Source organism: Branchiostoma belcheri, unplaced genomic scaffold, assembly GCF_001625305.1.
Source record: "Branchiostoma belcheri isolate BF01 breed outbred unplaced genomic scaffold, Haploidv18h27 scaffold15, whole genome shotgun sequence".
NCBI classification, from domain to species: Eukaryota; Metazoa; Chordata; class Leptocardii; order Amphioxiformes; family Branchiostomatidae; genus Branchiostoma; species Branchiostoma belcheri.
In genome coordinates this window covers 716822-737614 of record NW_017802935.1, presented here as the reverse complement: position 1 = coordinate 737614, position 20793 = coordinate 716822, and the positions used below count along the sequence as shown (strand labels likewise).

General features: G+C 42.5%; 2 protein-coding genes across 2 annotated transcripts in view; one reads left to right on the top strand and one right to left on the bottom strand.

Annotated features, from left to right (window-relative positions):
* Positions 1–5177: 5177 nt before the first annotated feature.
* Positions 5178–7665, top strand: LOC109465364 (carbohydrate sulfotransferase 3-like). The gene is made up of 3 exons (XM_019762578.1): positions 5178–5464; positions 6161–7024; positions 7440–7665. Exons 1-3 carry the CDS (start codon positions 5261–5263, stop codon positions 7575–7577), a joined length of 1206 nt encoding a protein of 401 aa, XP_019618137.1. The 5' UTR covers positions 5178–5260; the 3' UTR covers positions 7578–7665.
* A 3033-nt stretch (positions 7666–10698) lies between these two features.
* LOC109465165 (cubilin-like) overlaps positions 10699–20793 on the bottom strand; it is a 31080-nt gene continuing 20985 nt past the window's right edge. Inside the window, exons 5-9 of the mRNA XM_019762313.1 lie at positions 17798–17955; positions 17054–17261; positions 13588–13668; positions 12142–12160; positions 10699–10777 (exon numbers count right to left, since the gene is read on the bottom strand). Coding sequence (XP_019617872.1) covers positions 10699–10777; positions 12142–12160; positions 13588–13668; positions 17054–17261; positions 17798–17955 — 545 coding nt within the window. The remainder of the gene's footprint in view (positions 10778–12141; positions 12161–13587; positions 13669–17053; positions 17262–17797; positions 17956–20793) is intronic.

Sequence of the window (20793 nt, the reverse complement as noted above, 5' to 3'; positions counted from 1 at the left end):
GGTGCCGGGTACAGGCATGGGGTCAGGGACGAGCGGCCGTGAGGATTTTTTTTATATTCCAACATCTAATCACCAGACGTGGTGACAACACACTCAAGTTTTTTCAACTTATATTAATGTTGCCACCAACACAGGGGACAATACAATACTCATTTTCACCTGAGCGAAGTGGGGAAAGTCGTGTAAAGTGCCTTTCCCAACGGCACAAGATCGGTGGCATATCAGGACTCGAACCCATGACCTTTTGGTTCCGAGTCTAGTACTCTGCCTCTATGCCACACGACCCCAATGAGGAAGGGGGGTCAGAGGTAATTCCGTTTTATTTCACAGTTACGATGACTCTCTGCCGACAGAAAAGTTAGCATTTTGGACTAAATAGACAGCTTGGAGGTCAAGCTACCCTGCCAATGTGAGTTTTCAAAAGTCAGACACTCAAATAGGTAATTTTTGACAGCTTATTCCACAGATGTTAATCATAGTATAACATATTTCAAAGGGGGGATCTCGAAATATGATGGTCTTTGGCCTATAACAAATGTAGAATTCAGTTTGCGCGCTGACCACTATGAGGGTCCGCTTAGCTTGAAACAAAAACCGGTTCAACCCGTTTCCACCGAAGTCTGTAACTAACGCGTGTCAGTAACCTTTCACCCCTGGGGTTACTCTCGGAGTAGAGATTTGGCCTCGGCTTGTCTCTAACGTGTTTTAGACGTTTTTAGACGACTTTCTATTTAAAAAAAAAAGGTATATTTGTTTTACGCCAGCCAACTGGTAACTCCCTGGCAAACGGTATCTGCTTGGCTAATTGATAGATACTGTCTGGCCAATCTGATATTGTCTTTACAGCCATGCCACCAGAAGATCTGCTTGGAGATTAGCTGAATGGGGTTCACTTTGGAGGTAGTACTCAAAACCCCAGGAGGCGACAGATTCCAGCACAGAAGTAATATGAAGAGCATAAACAGGTAAGGAACAGCTGTATCTTGTAGAGTTAAATTTGGGAAGCCTTTCAAAGATCGGGTGCATACTATACTGTACACATCTGGACCAGACAACGTGGTCGGTCCGATCGCTGACAAAAACCTCCAGCGGCAGCGTGCTCGGCTAGGAACCATGAGGTCCCGGGTTCGAGCCCTGACATGCCACCGGTCTTGTACCCTTGGGAAAGGCACTTTATACGACTTTCCCGTGTATTGTCCCCTGCGTTGGTGGCGGCATGAAATAAGTTGCTATGACTTGAGTGTGCTGTCGCCATGTCTAGTCATGAAATGTTGGGACATAAAAAACAACAACCCCCAGTCGTTTAAAACAGGAGTGCACCTGTCACCTGTCATCGGTGCCTTCTCTCCCCGCCGGATCTTAGGGAGCGGACGACAGCTTAAACAAGGCTGCCACTCAGGGTAGTTACAAACCAGGATAATGTTTACATAAGCACAAAGTTACTGGGCATGCTTGTGTGTCCTTGAGGCCTGACAACGACAACGTTTATCAGATTATCGGACCTTGGGTGCCGGGCAGGCTTGGGCGTGTGTGTGGCCGCGAGTAAACTACATGTATTCAAATTTATAAGTAGCTGGTCGAGAAAAATAGCGTAAGACATACAGAGTATTCAGAGGCGTAGCATCCACCAGGCCTTCGGCATCGTAGAATGTGGCAAAAAGGGTCTCTGCAAGGCCAGTCAAACCCCAAGGCGGCCAAACTCCTCTCCTGGAAAATATTCTCCCTATAGGTAGCCACCGTAGTTAGTCTAGTAGAGACTACCACAGGCTACCGTGGCCCGAATGTCTGTAACAGTCTACCACAAGCTGACTGTCAAAACTCTGTCCTCTTTTAAGAGACTTTGCCATAATTTAAACAACGTTAACCTGAATGTACGGACACAGTCACTGACCCTATGGCGCCATTCTTTTGGTTATATGTGATTTGTAATGTTATTAAAATTGTCAGACTGTATATCCTTACATTTATACCATGAATGTGTAAGGATATGGGTCTTAACTCGTAATAATTGCAATGTCTAACTCACAACTAAGGGCCCGGTGCTCGTAACATATCAACCGAAATGTGTGGGGAGCGTTCGAACCGGACATTTTACGGGGAACTTGCTAAGGTGAAGCGATAAATTTGAGTTAAACAAACCTCAGCAAGACGTTTCAATCAGTTTTTACGCGCGCTCGTACGTCTTTACTGGAGCACATGTGAATATCATCAGCACAAACTGCCCTCCCCGGACATATACACATAAACTCAGCTCGGCAAACACAGTAACAACGCAGGAGTAAAACAACGTGCGATCAAAACAAGGTCGGGAGTGATATACAAGGGTACGCCTCATTTGGTTTCTTGAAAAGACGAGTCAGTCCCGTTCAGCTTCTGTCATGCTGAAATTTATCTGCTTTGTGTTTGAATTTACACCCGGTTGTGCAATCAGCCTTTCCCGAGGACACAGCGTTTTGCAACAATGTTAGAGAGCGCGCGACGTGTCAATCTTGTCTACAGCCCCTGTCACACATTCACGAAGTTGGTTTCACGAACGATAGCCGGCAACTCTGGTTATGCTAAGGTCACATTTCCAAATCGGGGCCCAGCCGGGCTGTTGGTATGAACGAAAAATAAACAATTCATATCAAGAGTATAGAGAAATTGTTCCCATAAGTATTATTAAAAAAACTTTTGTGTGTCTTGTTGTCTTTTACATCGTACTTGTCGTTCCATAAGACTGCCCGGCCGGGCCCCGTGTGGGAATTGTGACCTCAACATTAGAAGTGGGCTGGGGCAAAGTCGTGTGTGTGTGTGTGTGTGTGTGTGTGTGTGTGTGTGTGTGTGTGTGTGCAGGGATCAAATCTGACTCAAATTCAATTACAATTCATTCTGATTACGATGGAAAGGTAGGCGTGACCTAAATCTGGTCAGAATGCTCCCAGTAGATGTATTTCGACAGATTTCACCTTCTTAACGTGTATTGCGGTAAATATATATAGAGGGGACGGACCCAGGCCAACTGGTGAGATTCCATCTCTGATTAGTAGCGGCTAAAATATTAGGCAATATCGTTAACATGTTTGAGTCACTATGTTTATGACCGGACGCGAAGAGATGGCAATACGTTAGACATCATTGCTTTATTTCACGGTTTTCTGGCAGAGGGGGTCAAAGTGGGGTCTATCGTGTTCTGAACTGTGCTTGATAAGTTCTATGTAGGCTCTACCAGACTAACTACGCTGGCTACAAATAGGAGAATATTTGCCAGGGGAGTTTGGCCGCCTATAGTAGGTTTAACTGGCCGCTTCAGAGGGAAAGAAACTACTACGCCGCGGCCGGATTCCCTTGGCCAATTGTACTCAATTTTACCTTCATCGACCTACGTTCTGGATAGTCCACTCGTATCCAGAACCGTGCCTGGGCAAATCTACTTTGATCCGCGGAGACTATCCAGAACTGTGCCTGATCCTAACCTTAGCCTAGTCTTTAGATATAAATATGATATATATATATATATATATATATATATATATATATATATATATATATATATGGGCTAAGGTTAGGATCAGGCACAGTTCTGGATAGTCTCCGCGGATCAAAGTAGATTTGCCCCAGGCACTGGATACGAGTGGACTATCCAGAACGTAGGTCGATGAAGGTTAGACATCCATGTTAAGGTACGCCTAACATAAGTTACTCAAGCAACTGGCTATGCTTTTGGAAACGTTCAGACGTAGCATTTGGAAAGAGGGGGGTTTGCATAAGAGTTATAGGCTCCTTACCCCTACTGCACATTGTCTTCCCTTTCATACAATTCTTTACTAATTTTATTGACAACAAACAAGGAATTAGTAACTTCTTATAACAATCAGTCCACCATAATGTGAACTCAAGTTTATCTTAGACCTGATAAAGACTCCTTTGAGTTGCTTAAAAGCCGAGCTAAAGGAGCAGGCGAATGAATGATAAAGTAAGAAGAGTCATTGTTATAGCCAGCTGCGTTTATGAGGTCCAGACTTGTGGGCGCCCGGCCGTGCATGGGGAATAATTGCCCGACCAGACATTCAGACGTGGTAAAATGTGATTCGGCAATGCAGATTCTCTTTTTCTGATTCCGTATCGTATTTTAGACATGCTGTATCCAGGACCGTGCTCTGGATGGTATACGCGTATCCAGAACCGTGCCTGATCTATGATTTCAACCCTAACCCGACGACACGTGTAGACAAGGTACAGCAACGTGATTCGGCAATGCAGGTACCTTTTCTCATTCCATATCGTATTTTAGACATGCTGCATCCAGAACCGTGCTCCGGATAGTATACGCGTATCCAGAATACGCGGAGACTACTTTAGTATATCCAGAACTGTACCTGACTCCAACCCTAACCCGACGATATCGATACATGTACATTTTCTTATTCCATATCATATTTTATTTGGATACACAAGTATCCAGAACCGTGGTCTTGGCGGTCTACGTGTATCCAGAACCGTGTCGGGGGCAAATCTATTTTTTTGGGGGGGGGGATAGATATGTGGAGACTGCTGGTATCCAGAACCGTACCTGATCCTAAGCCAACTACATGTATATAAACATTGATCTAGATAAAACAACTCATGCCTAATCTATGCTAATTTCTAATTAATGAAAGAAATTCCACACTGGTTTTGGAGCAAGCTTTGTTTGAGGTTGAACTTTGTTGATGATGCAATAAACCGGTGTCTAACGAGCGATAAGGTTCTCCCATGCCATTTGGTCGATTGTCGCCAGATGGCGTTAATTCGACTGACGAGGAATAGGATCTAGCAGTGGCGACGGGGGGGGGGGGTATCTTAGCATATCTGTGGTTTTGTCACTCCACCCAGATATTAAATGATATGGGTACGTGACTCCAGTTGGGGAAGTATCACAAAGTAGAGGGATCCTAATTTTATTGTCTGTATGTGACTTCATGTATTTTGTTAAGTTGTGTAGTACAGTATGGTCCAACGGGGGGGGGGAGGGGCGGCAAACTTTTGGGATAGTGTTCTCGCCACAAAAGCGCCACCTACATCGGCTGACGTTTCAAAATCTATCCAGTTGCTTATCTGCTACTTAAGTGTCGTTGGGATACTTTCTGTAGGGAAGACAATGTCATTTTGTTCTTGCCATATAGTCACCCTCACTCTCCTTTTTACCATTTCAGCGTACCTAACCACCCTGACACTACTGCAGATCCCACCATGTCATGACCAACCTCAGACCAACCCGAGAAAAACAGACCGGTGAGAAATGGTGTTACTACGGCGTCGCAGGGGCGTTTTCGTGCTAGTATCTCTCATCGCGGCAGCGACGGTCTCGTTCAACGTGTTCAACGCTCTCGTCCATCATACGAACGACAGCAGGGAGCAAACCATGGTTAGAGATGTTCACCCGCGTACACGGCGAAGGACCACGCCTAGGACTGCGCCTGGGACCACGCTAAGGAGATACGAGGTACAATTGACTATCATGAAAGTTCATCTGTGTTGGTAGTTATATATTTAGAGTTCAAACTTTTGGTCCAACACACAAAAAAAAGTTCTCTCACCTAGAGCTTTCGGCCAGTCACTCTGGTCTTCCTCAGTGGACTGACCCAGTGAAGCTTGTCACGTGGCTTCTTTAAAGTGTGACGTCATTACTGGGTCAAAGGTATCTGGAAGAAGCCACGTGACAAGCCCCACTGGGTCAGACCAGATTGACTACTCCAAAAGCTGTAGATGACATAACTTTTTTGTGTTGGACCAAAAGGCTTAACTCTAAATAAGAGGTACAATTGAATTCGAATTTCTCATTCATTCATTCATTCATTCATTCATTTATTCATTCATTCATTCATTCAGCCAACAATGCATATGGCTGCCAATCAATGTGAATAAACAGTATCATTCATTCATTCATTCATTCATTCATTCATTCATTCATTCATTCATTCATTCATTCATTCATTCATTCATTCATTCATTCATTCATTCACGGCCTGTTTTAGGGGAGTAAACGTACAAGAAAGATCATTCATCCATTCATTCATTTATCCATTCATCCATTCATTCATTCATCCATTCATCCATTCATCCATTCATCCATTCATCCATTCATCCATTCATCCATCCATCCATTCATTCATTTGTTCGTTCTTTCATTCATCCATAGAAGTTCCGAAGACCTGTGGTCCTCATCATGTCCCAGATGAGAAGCGGTTCTTCCTTCGCGGCCGAGATCTTCAACCAACATCCGGGAGCTTTCTACGTGTTCGAGCCTCTGTGGGCGGTCAGCTTCCTGTCCAACGGCACGTACAACAGCGACGTCTGGCGGCGGGACATGCTCACTGCACTCATGACGTGCCGCTTCGATGGACTGGAGAAATTCCTCTGGTTTTACCTGAACGACGAGAATTTTTACGTGTTTACGAAGAGCCAAGCGTTGCTCGACGTTTGTAAGAAATTCAGCAAACCGGGTAACATTACGGAACCGTGCCCGATACCACGGTCGGTCTTGGCTAGCGTTTTGGGAAGGAGCTGCCATGCGAAGAATTTCACCGTCATAAAAACTATCCGCGTCAAAGACATTGACCTGATCAGATCTACTTTGGAAAACATTGGAAACGAAGTGGAGCTAAAAATTATCCATTTAGTTCGGGACCCGAGAGCCACCATAGCTTCTCGAATGGGCGTGTTCGACCAGGGGAAGTCATATGCAGATTTGAACGTAAAAAATAAAAACTACGGTATCTACGGTCTCTGTCGCGAGGCGTTACGGAACATGCAGCCCAAATCAGGGACAAGCAGCTTTCTGAGAGACAGATACGCTTTGGTGAGATACGAGGACATCATACGAGACATCGCAGAGATGGCGAAGAGACTGTACAACTTTACAGGCGTGCCGATTCACCGGGACGTTCTGCGCTGGATACAACTCAACACCAACGTAGAGGACGTCGACGCTGGGCCGTTTTCGAGGAAGAGAAACGCCAAAGAAGCCGCCAACCACTGGAGGACAAGACTCAGCTTCGCTCAGGTCAGGACCTTCTTTTTCTTCTTCTTCCCTTGTCCTGCGGGACCCATATATATAATTATACATATATGGGTTGCACATACAGTACCATCTAGTGCCCTGTATATGAACAATTTGGGGGGTGTTTCTCGTGCAACGCATCACACCGCAGCGAAACGCAACGAATGCGGAAGTAACTACGCCACCGCAGGAAAAAAAAAGCCAGGGGTCTGTGACCTGATTACGACTTCAAATTACTTGAAAATATTGTGTAAAAAAAGTCCAGCAGGACGAGGGTTAACGTCAGAGAAAAAAGACTCTGGTAGATACCGAGGTTCTTCTCCGGGTCGGGTTTTGAACTCACTATCTCCCGGTTACAAAGCGAGTACTCTACCAATTGAGCTATTGCACCTGTATAACCATTCCTTTTTTCTTCCAGGTTAAGACCATACAGGGCTACTGCGCCGAGGCCATGCGGCTTCTCGGGTACAGGTTTATAACTGACGACGCGATGTTGAAAAACATGTCCGCATCTCTACTAGGAGAACTCAATCAGGACGTCATGGTCATACAGTAGTAGGGAACAGGTACATATGTTTAAAGGTAGAACTGTTGGTCCAACACAAAAAATTCTCTCACCTAGAGCTTTCGACCAGTCACTCTGGCCTTCCTAGACTGACCCAGTGAAGCTTGTCACGTGGCTCCTTTGAAGTGTGACGTCAATATTGGGTCAAAGGTATCTGGGTAGACGATGTCGGCCCCCGTCGCGGTTCAATGAAGGGTGATGAGCCCTGGTGTATATGGCTTCCTTCACCCCTCTCAAGAAATAGTCTTGTTCAGTGTACTGAGGAAGACCAGAGTGACTGGTCGAAAGCTCTAGGTGAGAGAATTTTTTTTGTGTTGGACCAAACTTTAAACATGTAACTAGCAACACAGATGAACTTTCATGATAACATGTACATATGTTATCTAGCAATCAATATCTTCAGGACCATTGCTAATCCAACGTAAAGCCAACACAGTTCTCAACAAATGTTTAATGTTGCAATGCAATACAAAATTATTGCTCGTAAGGTAATATTTGCAAATGCATAATGGTCTAGCAATCTACTGCTCTGTGTATTCGTACTTGCACACACAAACACCCATACACTGCAACAGCACCGGTTACCATGGTGACAGACGTCTGGTCCAGGTTATTGACCTTATGTGTTTGAAACGGAAGAGGAAAGACAAACAGAGCAAAAACAATATGTATTTCTTCAGCGAACGTAAAACTTAATTACTTTTATAATTATACTAACAGAAAAAGTATGGCTCTTTTTTTAATTTAGGCCACAACATTCTACATCATGAATAACAGGCATATCTATATATGAATCTGAAGCATTGTATATTTCCGTGAATGTTGTCAGATATATTCAGATGAGTTAGGAGAGGTCTGCATGTAAAGCTGATGATGTACACGATGAGCAGTACTGTAGCGCCTCCCAGCGAATAGGTTTACAACTGCATTCCGTATTTCCAATGACATACGTTGAGGTTTCCGCTATACTCTTATACAGCCAGTTCGTTCCTGCAATTTCTTTTCCACTGAAGCTCAACATATATAATATACAAATCGTCTTACTTACATTTACAATATTAACCCAATGTAATCTTTAACCCCCCCCCATACTTTCAGTACGCCACTTTCTGTACGTGCAACTGTATCAAATATACGTCTGTAGTCACACTTGTTAAATATTTAGCGTGCTGAGGATAACGACTTATTAGACATACATTAAGTATGAAATACGAACCTAAATATGGCCATGACATTACACTGCACGAAAAGGTGGATTTACCAAAGGTAATGTTTACTATAGCTATATACACAGTATCTGGCTTTACAATGGTAGTAAATAAAGGTCAATTGCAGTAATTTCCTTTACAACCCTTGTATCACCGTACTTGACTTTTATTTACTGTCATTGTCAAGTTCAGAAGTGTTTATTAAAAAAACAAAGTAAACATTACCCAATTCTACTGGTACTGGTACTGGTAAATCTAAGTTTTCGTACAGTGTATTATCTACGATGTCACTTTGGTAACTTTTAAACTAAATGGCGGCTTATGGCTGGTGTAAGACAAGATTAAAAAAAAAACCGAGTAAAGAATACAGACATACTCTGTTTTGCAATTCTGGTTAACAAATACTCGTACTGACAATCATTGTACTGGCTTAACGTTGACAGAGGTATTTGGTAATAAATCTTAGGAATTTTGATACCTGATGTTGTTTTCAACTTGATTTTATCATGTTTAAAGTTAAAACTTTTTATCCAGCACAAAACTTTTTCTCACCTAGAGCTTTCGACCAGTCACTCTGGTATTCCTCAGTAGACCCTTCACCCTTCTTTGAACCGCGACGGGGGCCGACATCGTCTACCAGATACCTTTGACCCAGTCTTGACGTCACAATTCAAAGAAGCCACGTGGCAAGCTTCACTGGGTCAGTCTACTGAGGAAGACCAGAGTGACTGGTTTAAAGCTCTAGGTGAGAGATTCCTTTGTGTTGGATCAAAAGTTTTAACCTCAAACATGTAACTACCAACACAGATGAACTTTCATGATAGTGTGAGACCTGATGTTGTTTCAAACTTAATTTTATCCTGATACGCCATTCTTAGATATTCATTAAATCTTTACATGAACGAATATCGTCGTTATAATTAGCACCTACATATTGTCAATGTTAATAATTATCTTGTATCAAGATATTATATTTTACGTCGTCATATATGGTCAGCAGAAATATACATATATATTTATTTACAAACATCACTTGTGTTCCTGACAACTTGGGAAACTTATATATATATAATAATTATGTAACAGGTATGAATATGCTTAAATGGGCTGTAAACAGATACGAAAATCACTGATCTGCTAAAACAATACAATAGTTTCTTCCATACATCTTAACAAGAATGCCGAATACACGTATAAGGGCTAGAAATGTGTTTCCAGACCAACCTTAGGCCCCCATTCCACTTAGTGACGCTCTCGCGGCGCTCTCTCTGCGACCTGAAATTGGCCAGAACGCGGAGAGTAATCTCCAAGCAGATCTTTTGGTGGGGGTAAGACAGTATCAAATTGGCCAGTGTGTCCCCACCCAAGGGGAAATGGTTACAGACTGGCCAATTTGATACTGTCTTACCCCCACAAAAAGATCTGCTTGGAGATTAGCGGACAGAACTCTCACGCTCTCCCGTCTTTTGCTCTCTCACGGCGATGGTACGTATGACCCGGTTCCATACCATCGCCCAGGTGACGGCGCTCATGGCGCTCTCATGGCGACCTTGGCGCTCTCTCCGCGCCCTGGCCAATTTGAGGTCACAGAGAGAGCGCCATGAGAGCACCGTCTAAGTGAAATGGGGGTATTAGCAAAAACCCTGCTGTAGCCTTTGTTTTGGGTCGGCCACTGGCAAGGCCATGACATTTTCGATCTACCATCCGAGTTTTAAATACTCCGAAACGTTGTTTAACGCTTCTTTTTGATCCCGATGCATTTTAGTTTTACAAAGTTAAACTACCGGAATTTATTCATTATTTCGTGACTAAAATTGGAAGCACACCCTTTTTTTCTTCGGACTAAAATCATACTTGTAGCTGATTCTGATACCGGCGGGTTTCCTACGTTCTCGACTGCTGCTTTAGCGTGAGGCTGTGGTCACCCTTCCGGCATACTCCATGTTGTCAGAATCGTCAAGGTAACCAGTAGTAAAGATCCTCCTAGTTGTGGGACAAACAAATAGATAAATTCAATTGCAGAATAAACACTGCACCAATACTTAGATTTACCAACACCAGTATGGTTGGGTAATGTTTACTTTTTTTAAATAAACATTTCTGAACTTTACAATGGCAGTAAATAAAAAGTACGGAAATACCGGACTTGACAAGGGTTGTAAAGGAAATTACTGCGATTGACCTCTATTTACTACCATTGTAAAGCCAGATACTGTGTACATAGTAAACATTACCTGAATTTACAACCTTTGGTAAATCGAACTTTTCGTGCAGTGAATAGGTGATTTAATTGCAGTATAAAGAGACCCTTTTCTCCACAACCAAGTCTTTTATTCAGCCGACGTTTTGGCGACCGTCTGTCACTTTCCTCAGGGCAATTCTGACTGGTTCACATTAGACAGTAATGTAATAAAAGAGTCTTTTTATTTAGTGACTTACTAACCTGATGAAGCTATTCACGGATACGTACATACTGCCTTACTGTGTAAAAATACGTAAATATAGCAAAGAATGTTTAGGTCTTAGATATAAGTGATATGTCAAACTCAACATGTGGGTTATTCATGTCATATAAATGCTTTCTACTAAACCTTTAATGGCCAGACATAATATATAATTGTGGTATCTGCATGCCCTCAAATCGGGAAGCGGCAATGCTATGGAACAACGAATAGAATTCAAAATTGTGTAAAAACATATTAGGCAACAGAGGTTCAACGAGAACATCAAAAACCAAAAGCGAAAATGAAACTTCGAGGAAGATCTTGCGACGTTAATATTAAAATGGTTGAATGACGTTTTAAAATGACCGTAGAAGCTTTGAAACTCGCGAACGTGGATATGAGCCACATGTTGCAGGGATATTGCAGCCTGTGGAGACCCGCCCAGTCTAGCGGCACCATGCACCATGTGCGCTATGTGTATGTTATAATATAGGAGACGCTAAATTCCGTCTCGCATACGGTCGTTGCCATTTGACAGATGAAGAAAGTCAAACTTTACGTGCATTAGAACGCTTTGTCAACACCGTGATTTTTATAAGAATTGGGGAAAGCTTTTTGAGCCGGGTTCGAATCCTAGCCTGTGTATTTTTCACTCATATCTTTATGTATAACTGCTACTATTTTTCATCATACTGTACTAACTGTGGTGCATTTGCAATTGAAATATTGCTTTTTATACGTTTTCAATGTATTTACCTACCCCTCAAAAGTTATAATACGCTCGGATATGGCATTATTAAGCGATATGGCTTTGACCGTTTCAAATGACAATGACCGTTTACGAGACGGATAAAAGCATATAGGAGACGCGGCTTACTTGTGTTGCTGAGACAGTTTTCTTGCGGTTGAAATGTCTTGGGACCTGGAAGGGTGACAAAAGAGGCGATGTTAAAACATGAGTTGCCACTGTTTGATTCGATTCATTAGGCTATATAAAATGATATATATGCAACAAGTCGGACTGCACAATAGACAGTGGCTATTTTAAAGGGCTAGCTGAGGTGAGGTGAGGTGAGAGCCCTTGTAAGTGGACAATATACAATATGCAACAAAGACAGTTACAATGCTCATTCAAATGCATTAACAAGGCTACGTGTGTTATATACATGTAGGGTATACAAGGATAACGTAGGTGTGGAATGTTATATTTTTCCCATCGACAAACGGCCAAAACTCCGGTAAAAAGAGACTATTTCACAGCAGTTCAGGAAATTTTGACACCTTTAGCTTGTCCCTTTTCTCATCTTCAGGCGCTCAAATGAAATTTCTAAGACTTACAGCCGAGGAGCAATTTGTTTCTAATCAACTCCGTGATAATTACACAGTTCCGCGAACACAATGTGAAACAGATGAACACCGTACATGTATTTCCCATGTGGCTTTTCAGCGGAGTTGAAGAGGTTACGATACTCGTCATAATCATGATGTACTCTGAAATTGATTTTAAACTGCGTTAAGTTCCGAAATCGCTTGTGATAGTTTTGTGACGTTGTTTTTTCATCAACAACTTTAATTTCTGTGCAACGTTACCTGCCTTCTTAATGACAAATAGCATATACTTGATTAGATCGTGCAGTGCCCCCAGTGTCTATGACGGTGTGCTTTCGTACTTCTCCTTTTTATATTCTTATATGTACACTGAGCCAACGTCCTAAGACAGAGGCTCTTGACAAGCTGGACAGATGTCCAGCTATTTCATGTCTGCCAGTAATGACCACACGATAGAAAACTATGTGAATTCATTTTCAGTTGATTTAAAAAGAGAAACGAAATCTTCAAGACCTAAATTAGATAGAATGTTTTCTCTAGAAGTTCCTAAGACTTTTATGTTATTCTTTATCCATCCTATTGAGGTTTATTGAGGAAAAACTCTCCTTTAGCTGCCTACCCGAGGGTGGCAGCTATTGTTCCAGGAGAGCTCTAGGGTACATACATGTAAGACATAACAATACATTACGTACAATTACATATACATTTACATTACATTGGAATTTAAAAGAGAACAAATGTGTAAATGCTATGTTACTCAGTATGAACATCATGCTCCGATGTATGCATTTAACCCCTGGACATGAACATGCAAATAAAGATTCAATAACTGTAGAATCAATAGATAGCTTTAAACAATGTCTAGAGCTAGAAGTTCAAGGGTTAGGTGTAACAAGTCGATCGGTGTAATATAGCCAGCTGCCGCCGCGCCGCGTGCCTGCGAAGCTGGTGTGTTACGCCGAAAGGCGGTTATACCGGCTATACAGATGCAGATACAGAATAACTGTGATATTCCCAAACCTCCTTCCGAAGTGTAGTAGACGCTGTTCTTTGCCCAGTTGTCCGGCATGGGCTGGTCGGACGCCGTCGCACCGCCCACAGCTGTGAATATGATATAACTTGGGGGTAGAGCTGTGTACCTAAACAAATTTTAGGTACAGGTACAGGTACAGGTACACAGGGTTAGGTACAGGTCCGGACCTGAACCTGTACCTGAAAAATTCGAGCAATGTATATGCTCTTCTGAACTCCTGTAATAACAAAAAAAACATTGATATAGGTTTAATTTTTGTTTATGGAGAATGTTCAGATAAAATATAGGTAAAAGTAAAGATGTTTTGTTTTCATGAACACACTGTCCTTACACAGTGACCCATTGTTAACCAGCTATTTACACATTTGAGGTCACAAATAGGCATAAAATTGGTGTGAAATTGTTTAGGTACAGTACCGGTACTGAGGGATTGGGTATTTTGGACCTGTACCTAATCAATTTTTCCGGTACAGTATGGGTACTGCGTACCGGTACACAGCTCTACTTGGGGGTGAACTAGAAATGTAACATTTGTAAAGCAAATGCATGCCGTTAACCTTCACATGGTCTACCTCAAACTACTGCTCTGTTTAGTCTTACTAAAAAAAACTAAAAAAAACATATGGTGAGGGCCTCTTCAACTCTGATCTGCTAAAAATACTAAACGCTACCAAAATAGCCCTCTACCATATATTGTTAACCTGTTAAACGATGGCATTTAGTTTAGATAATTGTGACATTTGGATTATTAATTGATCTTTGATAATTAATTCATATCTTTTAAATATGTAATTGTACCTTTTTGTATATGCATTACGACTTTTAATTATGTATTTCATCTTTTTAATATGTATTGTCACCTTGATTGTTTATGTCAACCTGTGCAATTTGTATATGTACATGAACTCACAATTCAGCTAAAGGCTGCGACGAGTTTATATTCGCACAATAAATAAACCATTCATAAAATGTAACCCAGCACTGCTACAGTGCTAGTTACCATGGTGATAGACTGGCTCGATTCGGATCCGAATTACCTTCACACTTAGCGAACAGCGACACCTAGCTGAAGGGTGATATAAAACAAGACAATATTGCCCCGAGGAAGGTGACAAAGTGTTACACCGAAATGCCGTTTGGCAAATCTTCTTGGGTTACGAATAAAACCTTATCATAAAACAGAAAATAGATAATTGAACACCTGCTAGTCTCTTATTCTTCCCTAGCCCTCGATTCAGTCTAAGAGATATGTTAAGCATGGAACCAGGTATGTATAATATATGTGTAACTTTTAGATTTCTTTCAAATTTCAATCAAAACAGGCCGGGCGCCAGACAAGAGTATTGGTTTTTACCAGGTAGACATCAGTAAATGATGACATCATTTCGTGTTAATGTGTAAATATAACCTTGTATGGTTTGTAAATTTCCTAGCCTCCGTAGCAGGCTTATTTGGGGGTTTGGTGGTCTTTGGCTGTTTTCTGATAAGCCCAGTTCTAAAAAAAACGGGAGTATTTCAACCAGGCCGGCTATGTTGTCTATATGCAATCAGAAAATAGCACATAAAGCTCCCAAAGACTATGAGACCCCCAAAACCCCCAGTTTTTGGCATGCTATATAGGCTATAAATTTGCAAGCGCTAAGGAATATGTACTGTTACCAGACATTCATATTTTCTAGAACACCGTTCTTCCACTTACAGCTACTTTAATCAACACTTCGACTCAATCAAATTTTCCCCGCCGATTGGAAGATTGTAGTGATTGTTGAGAGTAATTTCCCCTACACCCAGCCTTAATTAAATCACCATAAAGAACCCATCGCCTTCTTAAGACAGACGGAAGAAGAAATTAAGGTTTTGAGGTCGCGCAACAGACTGCTGACCCGACAGGAGTTTTGTGTGGCGAAAATTGAAATAGATTTTCTTCTTCTTCCGTTGGGAACCAATAAGGTCAACGACCTGGACCAGCTGACGTCTGTCACCATGGTAACTGTGGATGCAGCAGACACCCTGTGGTGTTGGGTTACATGATGTAGCAATAGGATGTTCAATCAATTGCTAAAAATCACGAACATTGCAGCAAAAAGCAGAATTGCGTTCAAAGATGTACAACGGATCCGTCAATCATTTTAAAAACGTTATTATAACAACTACACAATCTCGGAGTCAAATTGTCGTAGTAGAATTGCACATTGCACATGTTTACCATATAGAAACGAATAAACAAAGATTCTGTGGTAGTTTGTTACAGGCTAGACCACGTAAAGGTAAACATTATGCATTTCCTTTGCAAATGTTGCCTTATTTTCTTTAGAATCATACAAAGCAGCTTGTATCATATTGCAATCATGAAATCAAGGGTCAGACAATGTTGGTTGCTGTACGGTTTCAGAGCGATTGCCGCCTAGTAGTAAAGTGGAGAGGTCGGTTCTTAGTGGAAATTGAATATGGATTACCGGCAGTACCCGACCCTTAGACATAAAGTGACTTTTTATGTAGCAAATCCCCCCAGCTTAGCCTGACTAGTGTCTCCATTAGTCTGAAAGAGTCGTTGGCCTCAGATCTCCCTTTTTTTAAAGACTCTCCTTTCCTGCCTTTGGGGGTACGGTGTAGTGGGAATTTCATTTGCACTTCGCACGGTAGATGGTCATTCAAGTTCTGCCACATGCCAGCTGATCAGTCTTGCAAGCAAGAGATTCTGGGCTAGTCTCTACCAGGCTTGGGGAGGCGGCTGGAAAGATTAGAAATCGGCCAAATAGAGAGATAAGCATGGCAAGGGAGTTTGTCCTGGGGTGCGGCGAAATGTTCTCTCAATGGAAAACTCCCTTGGCATGCTTATTTCTCTATTTGGCCGATTTCTACTCTTTCCAGCCGCCTCACCAAGCCTGGTAGAGGCTAATTCTGGGCTACGAAGGCGAGGTCGGATACTGTTCGGCTGCGCCAGCCGAATGTCCAAAACGTTCGTGAGTGCATGGGAGGTTGGGCTATGGTTGGCTGGTGGTTGGGAGTAGGTAAGCAGGGGTGGGCAGTCAAAGTTAAGTTTGTCTAGTTTCATAAGAAATACGAATTTCCATGTTCTATTCAAAGGTCTAAGTGGCGGGCCCTGACTGAAGCTAGTCAGCTCTACGCACCACTGCAAGAGGATTGAGTGAGTGAGTGAGTGAGTGAGTGAGTGAGTGAGTGAGTGAGTGAGTGAGTGAGTGAGCCAGTGAGTGAGAGTGAGTGAGTGAGTGAGTGAGTGAGTGTGAGTGAGTGAGTGAGTGAGTGAGTGAGTGAGTGAGAGTGAGTGAGTGAGTGAGTGAGTGCGTGAGTGTGAGTGAATGAGTGAGTGAGGGAGTGAGTGTGAGTGAGTGAGTGAGTGAGTGAGTGAGAGTGAGTGAGTGAGTGAGTGAGTGAGTGAATGAATCTAAAGGTCTAAAGCTGGAAAATATGAAAGCATTAACGCGTACCCACCTTTATAGTGTAACCAGAATCCGCGCTGCCTCCACTGCCCCGTCTTGAAGAAGACCCAGACGACGTTTCCCCTGCTCTTGAACGGCGCGGGGTCCCTCTGATCGCAGTACGTGAAGTCGTAAGACGCGTTGGAGTTGCCGATCCGTAAGTAGTCCGTGGCGAAGTCGCAGCCGTAGGAGTAGCTCAGCTGGAAGTCCAGGAAGTTCACCTGTGGTACATGTAATATAGTATTAATGTTTGAATAAACATAATAATAAGTTTTATCTTAAAGGTTCATCTGTGTTGGTAGAAATCATTATGAAGCAAGTAAGGAAACCTGTATTGGAGAGACTGAAAGATTCCTGAAGAACAAAAACGACCTAGCTCGACTACTTCATTCGGAGGTCTCACAACATACAACATATACACATAGAATCGCCTGGAAATTCACTCTCACTGGACAAAGTAAGAATCCTAGCCTGGACTCAGAACCGGACTTCTTTGCATGGGGGACTAAAGAGGCCATCTACATCAGGGCATTACAACCATCCCTCAACAGAGACGGGGGGCGCCACAGACTTTTTGCAACCTATGAGCCACGTGTGTTATCTGTGTGACGTCACGGAAGCGGTGGATTGCTCATTCCGTGACAAAGACTGGAGTTGTACAGTCGAAAATTTGGGTGAGTCCAATTTGTTGTGTTGGAAATTGCAGTTTAAACTTGCTCCATAAGGTTCATATGTTAACCGCGACAGGTTTACTGACCTGTATGGCCTGTCCGGGCTTGGCTTGGATGACCCAGGTACAGTTGATGTGAGGAGGGTAGTTGGTGCCGAAGGGATAGCCGGGGCTGTAGATGTAGCCTTCCTGGGACACCACCTTCACAGCCTTACTCCCACCGCACTCGCTGTAGGCGTCCACTACTGCAGGGGGAACAACAAATCTGATTAGTAAAACTATATGGAACTATGTGTTAGATGAAGGTTAGGCATCCAGGTAGTAAAATACATAAGAAAATTGTTAGTTTTTTTTTTTTTTTTAAATTGCCAGACGTTTCAAGCATCCTCTATTTATCGCCAGTGACCCGGTCAAACAGATTCCGTAAGTCACCGATGAAAACTTTGACAATCTATCCAGCTGCTCGAGTAATATATTTTTCTTGATAGAATATCTCCAAATCTATCCAGTTGCTAGTATAACACTTTTCTTGTGTACGATATATGATATTTCAAAACCTATTCTTGTATAAAATGTTTCCTAGGTATGAAAAAGGATATCTAATAGCTGTTTTAGTAGCAATTTCTTTGTGTAATACGTACTTTGACATATTCTCCTCATTATCAGCTATTCTAAGATACATAAGATAATTGAGTTGCATGATTTCCGGCTATATATAAACTATTCTATCTTCCATAGAAAACATCTTGCACTTGGCCATCACACCTTTTCACCCTTCACTCCAAACTTTCCACAGCCGTACAAATTGTCTTACCCTGGGGTTAATGCATTTGACCAAATATAGCAACAACGCTTATCGGTTTCCATTTGTGCCGCATACACTTTTATGGGGATGGTTAGATTTCATACTAAAAGTAATGTGTCATGGCGGCTTTCTTTGTGTGTCTGTGGCGATTCCGCGGGGGGCACAACGTCAGGTTCTCTCGTTCTTTATTATCATTGGTTTATTTCAAACACAAATCACAATACAGCGCCATCACTTGGCAGCCACAAGGCTGAATTGTGTGATTAAAAGCGTCAGAAAGTGAAGTAAAATCCTGATCATCATTTCGTGTTTTAAAAACAGTCATTAAGTCATATTATTAAAATCACACATTTCACAGACTATTCATGATTTAAAATGTGAACAAGGTACGGTAATGTACTTTAATTTTTTGTTGTACCGCTCTGTGCGCGCTGGCGATTGGTCAAGTTTTGCATGTTGTCTTGTCATCCTCCCACTGACACCACCCCTGGTTTGGGGCAGCCAGTGTCGGTAGAGGGTAGAAGCTTGTATATTGTTCGCAAACCGTCTTTACAGGACTATTCTTCATTCAACCTGCGACGGCAATACACGTGGAGCACTAGGAAGCACTGTGGGTCGTGTGGCGCAACGGCAGCGTTCGCGACTCGGAATCAAGAGGTCCCGGGTTCGAGTCCTGACATGTACATGCCATTGGTCTTGTGCCCTTGGGAAAGGCACTTTACACGATTTTCCCCACTAGACTCAAGTGAAAATGAGTATTGTCTGTCCAGTATTCGTTTAAATGTGCGGGACACAACACCAGCAACAGCTGCCTTTGTCCCAAGTGTATTGCACTGTTGCAATTTCAATAAATCAAATCAAGTTCAGCTGAAGCTACACATATGACAAACATTACATACAAAATTACACGAAATGCACACAACTCCAGATTCTAGCTGATGATGAGTTCACAAGAATCAGCAGTCACCTAGGCTGTGTTTGAGACAGAGTCAATTTCATCAGACGACTTTGAGTCCAATGCCAAGACTCTACCAGGCTTCGGGAGGCGGCTGGAAAGAGTAGAAAATTGCCAAATAGAGAGATAGCATAGCAGGGGAGTTGGTCCGCTTGCGGCAGAATAAACTCTCTACCAGACAAACTCCACTGGCATGTCATCTCTTTATTTGGCCAATTTCTACTCTTTCCAGCCGCCTCCCGAAGCCTTGTAGAGGCAATCTAATGCCCTCGTTCTACTAGTCAACAACGTTCAGCGACCAAAATTAATTTATTGGATTTGTGTGACCCTTGAATCCATAATTAAAAAAAAAACGATGTTCAAGTATGATTAAAAGCCATCATTACAAAACGATGGAGTTATGTGTTTTTTAAATCATACTTAAAAGTATGATTCAAAAGACAACAGAACACACAGAAAGCGAAAAAGATTCATTCTCTCTGTATTACACGTGTGGACCGATCTGTCAACTATTGGTCGCTTTCTAGTTGAGAGAAACACGACTTCCCAAAACTATAAATTGATTAAGGTACATGTACATTCTTTCCTAGAACTATCGCAGAGTGGAACTCACTGTCACCAAGTACAGTAGGGGCACTGTCAATAGATAGCTTTAAACAATGTCTAGAGCTAGAAGTTCAAGGGTTAGGTGTAACAAGTCGATCGGTGTAATATAGCCAGCTGCCGCCGCGCCGCGTGCCTGCGAAGCTGGTGTGTTACGCCGAAAGGCGGTTATACCGGCTATACAGATACAGAAGCTGGTGTGTTACGCCGAAAGGCGGTTATACCGGCTATACAGATACAGAAGCTGGTGTGTTACGCCGAAAGGCGGTTATACCGGCTATACAGATACAGATACAGATACAGATACAGATACATTAGGTGAAGGCCGGCAGGTTTCAACATGATAAGGAAACGATACCAAAAAAAAAGCCGACCAAATTTCAGAAAGCGTAAGAGCGAGTCAAATTTACAGATCAAGAAATGCACAGCACAGCCCCATCATGTCTTGTATATATGTAAATATTACTAACGCACTTGTCCCGTCTTGAGCACACATAAAATCAGTTGTTTTATGTTCCCTTCTCAGTTATCCTTGTTTTGGCCTTTGTTTTTCATGTACAATGTCACAATTGTTGCTAACAATGCGTAACGGCTGCCAATAATCCTACACTGTAGGGCTGGGCAGTAACGGAGAGGAAGGAGCGTCACGTGAATACGAAGATATGAACCATAATTTCTGACACGTGTCAGATTATGGAGATATTTCGCCCCCGTCGCCGA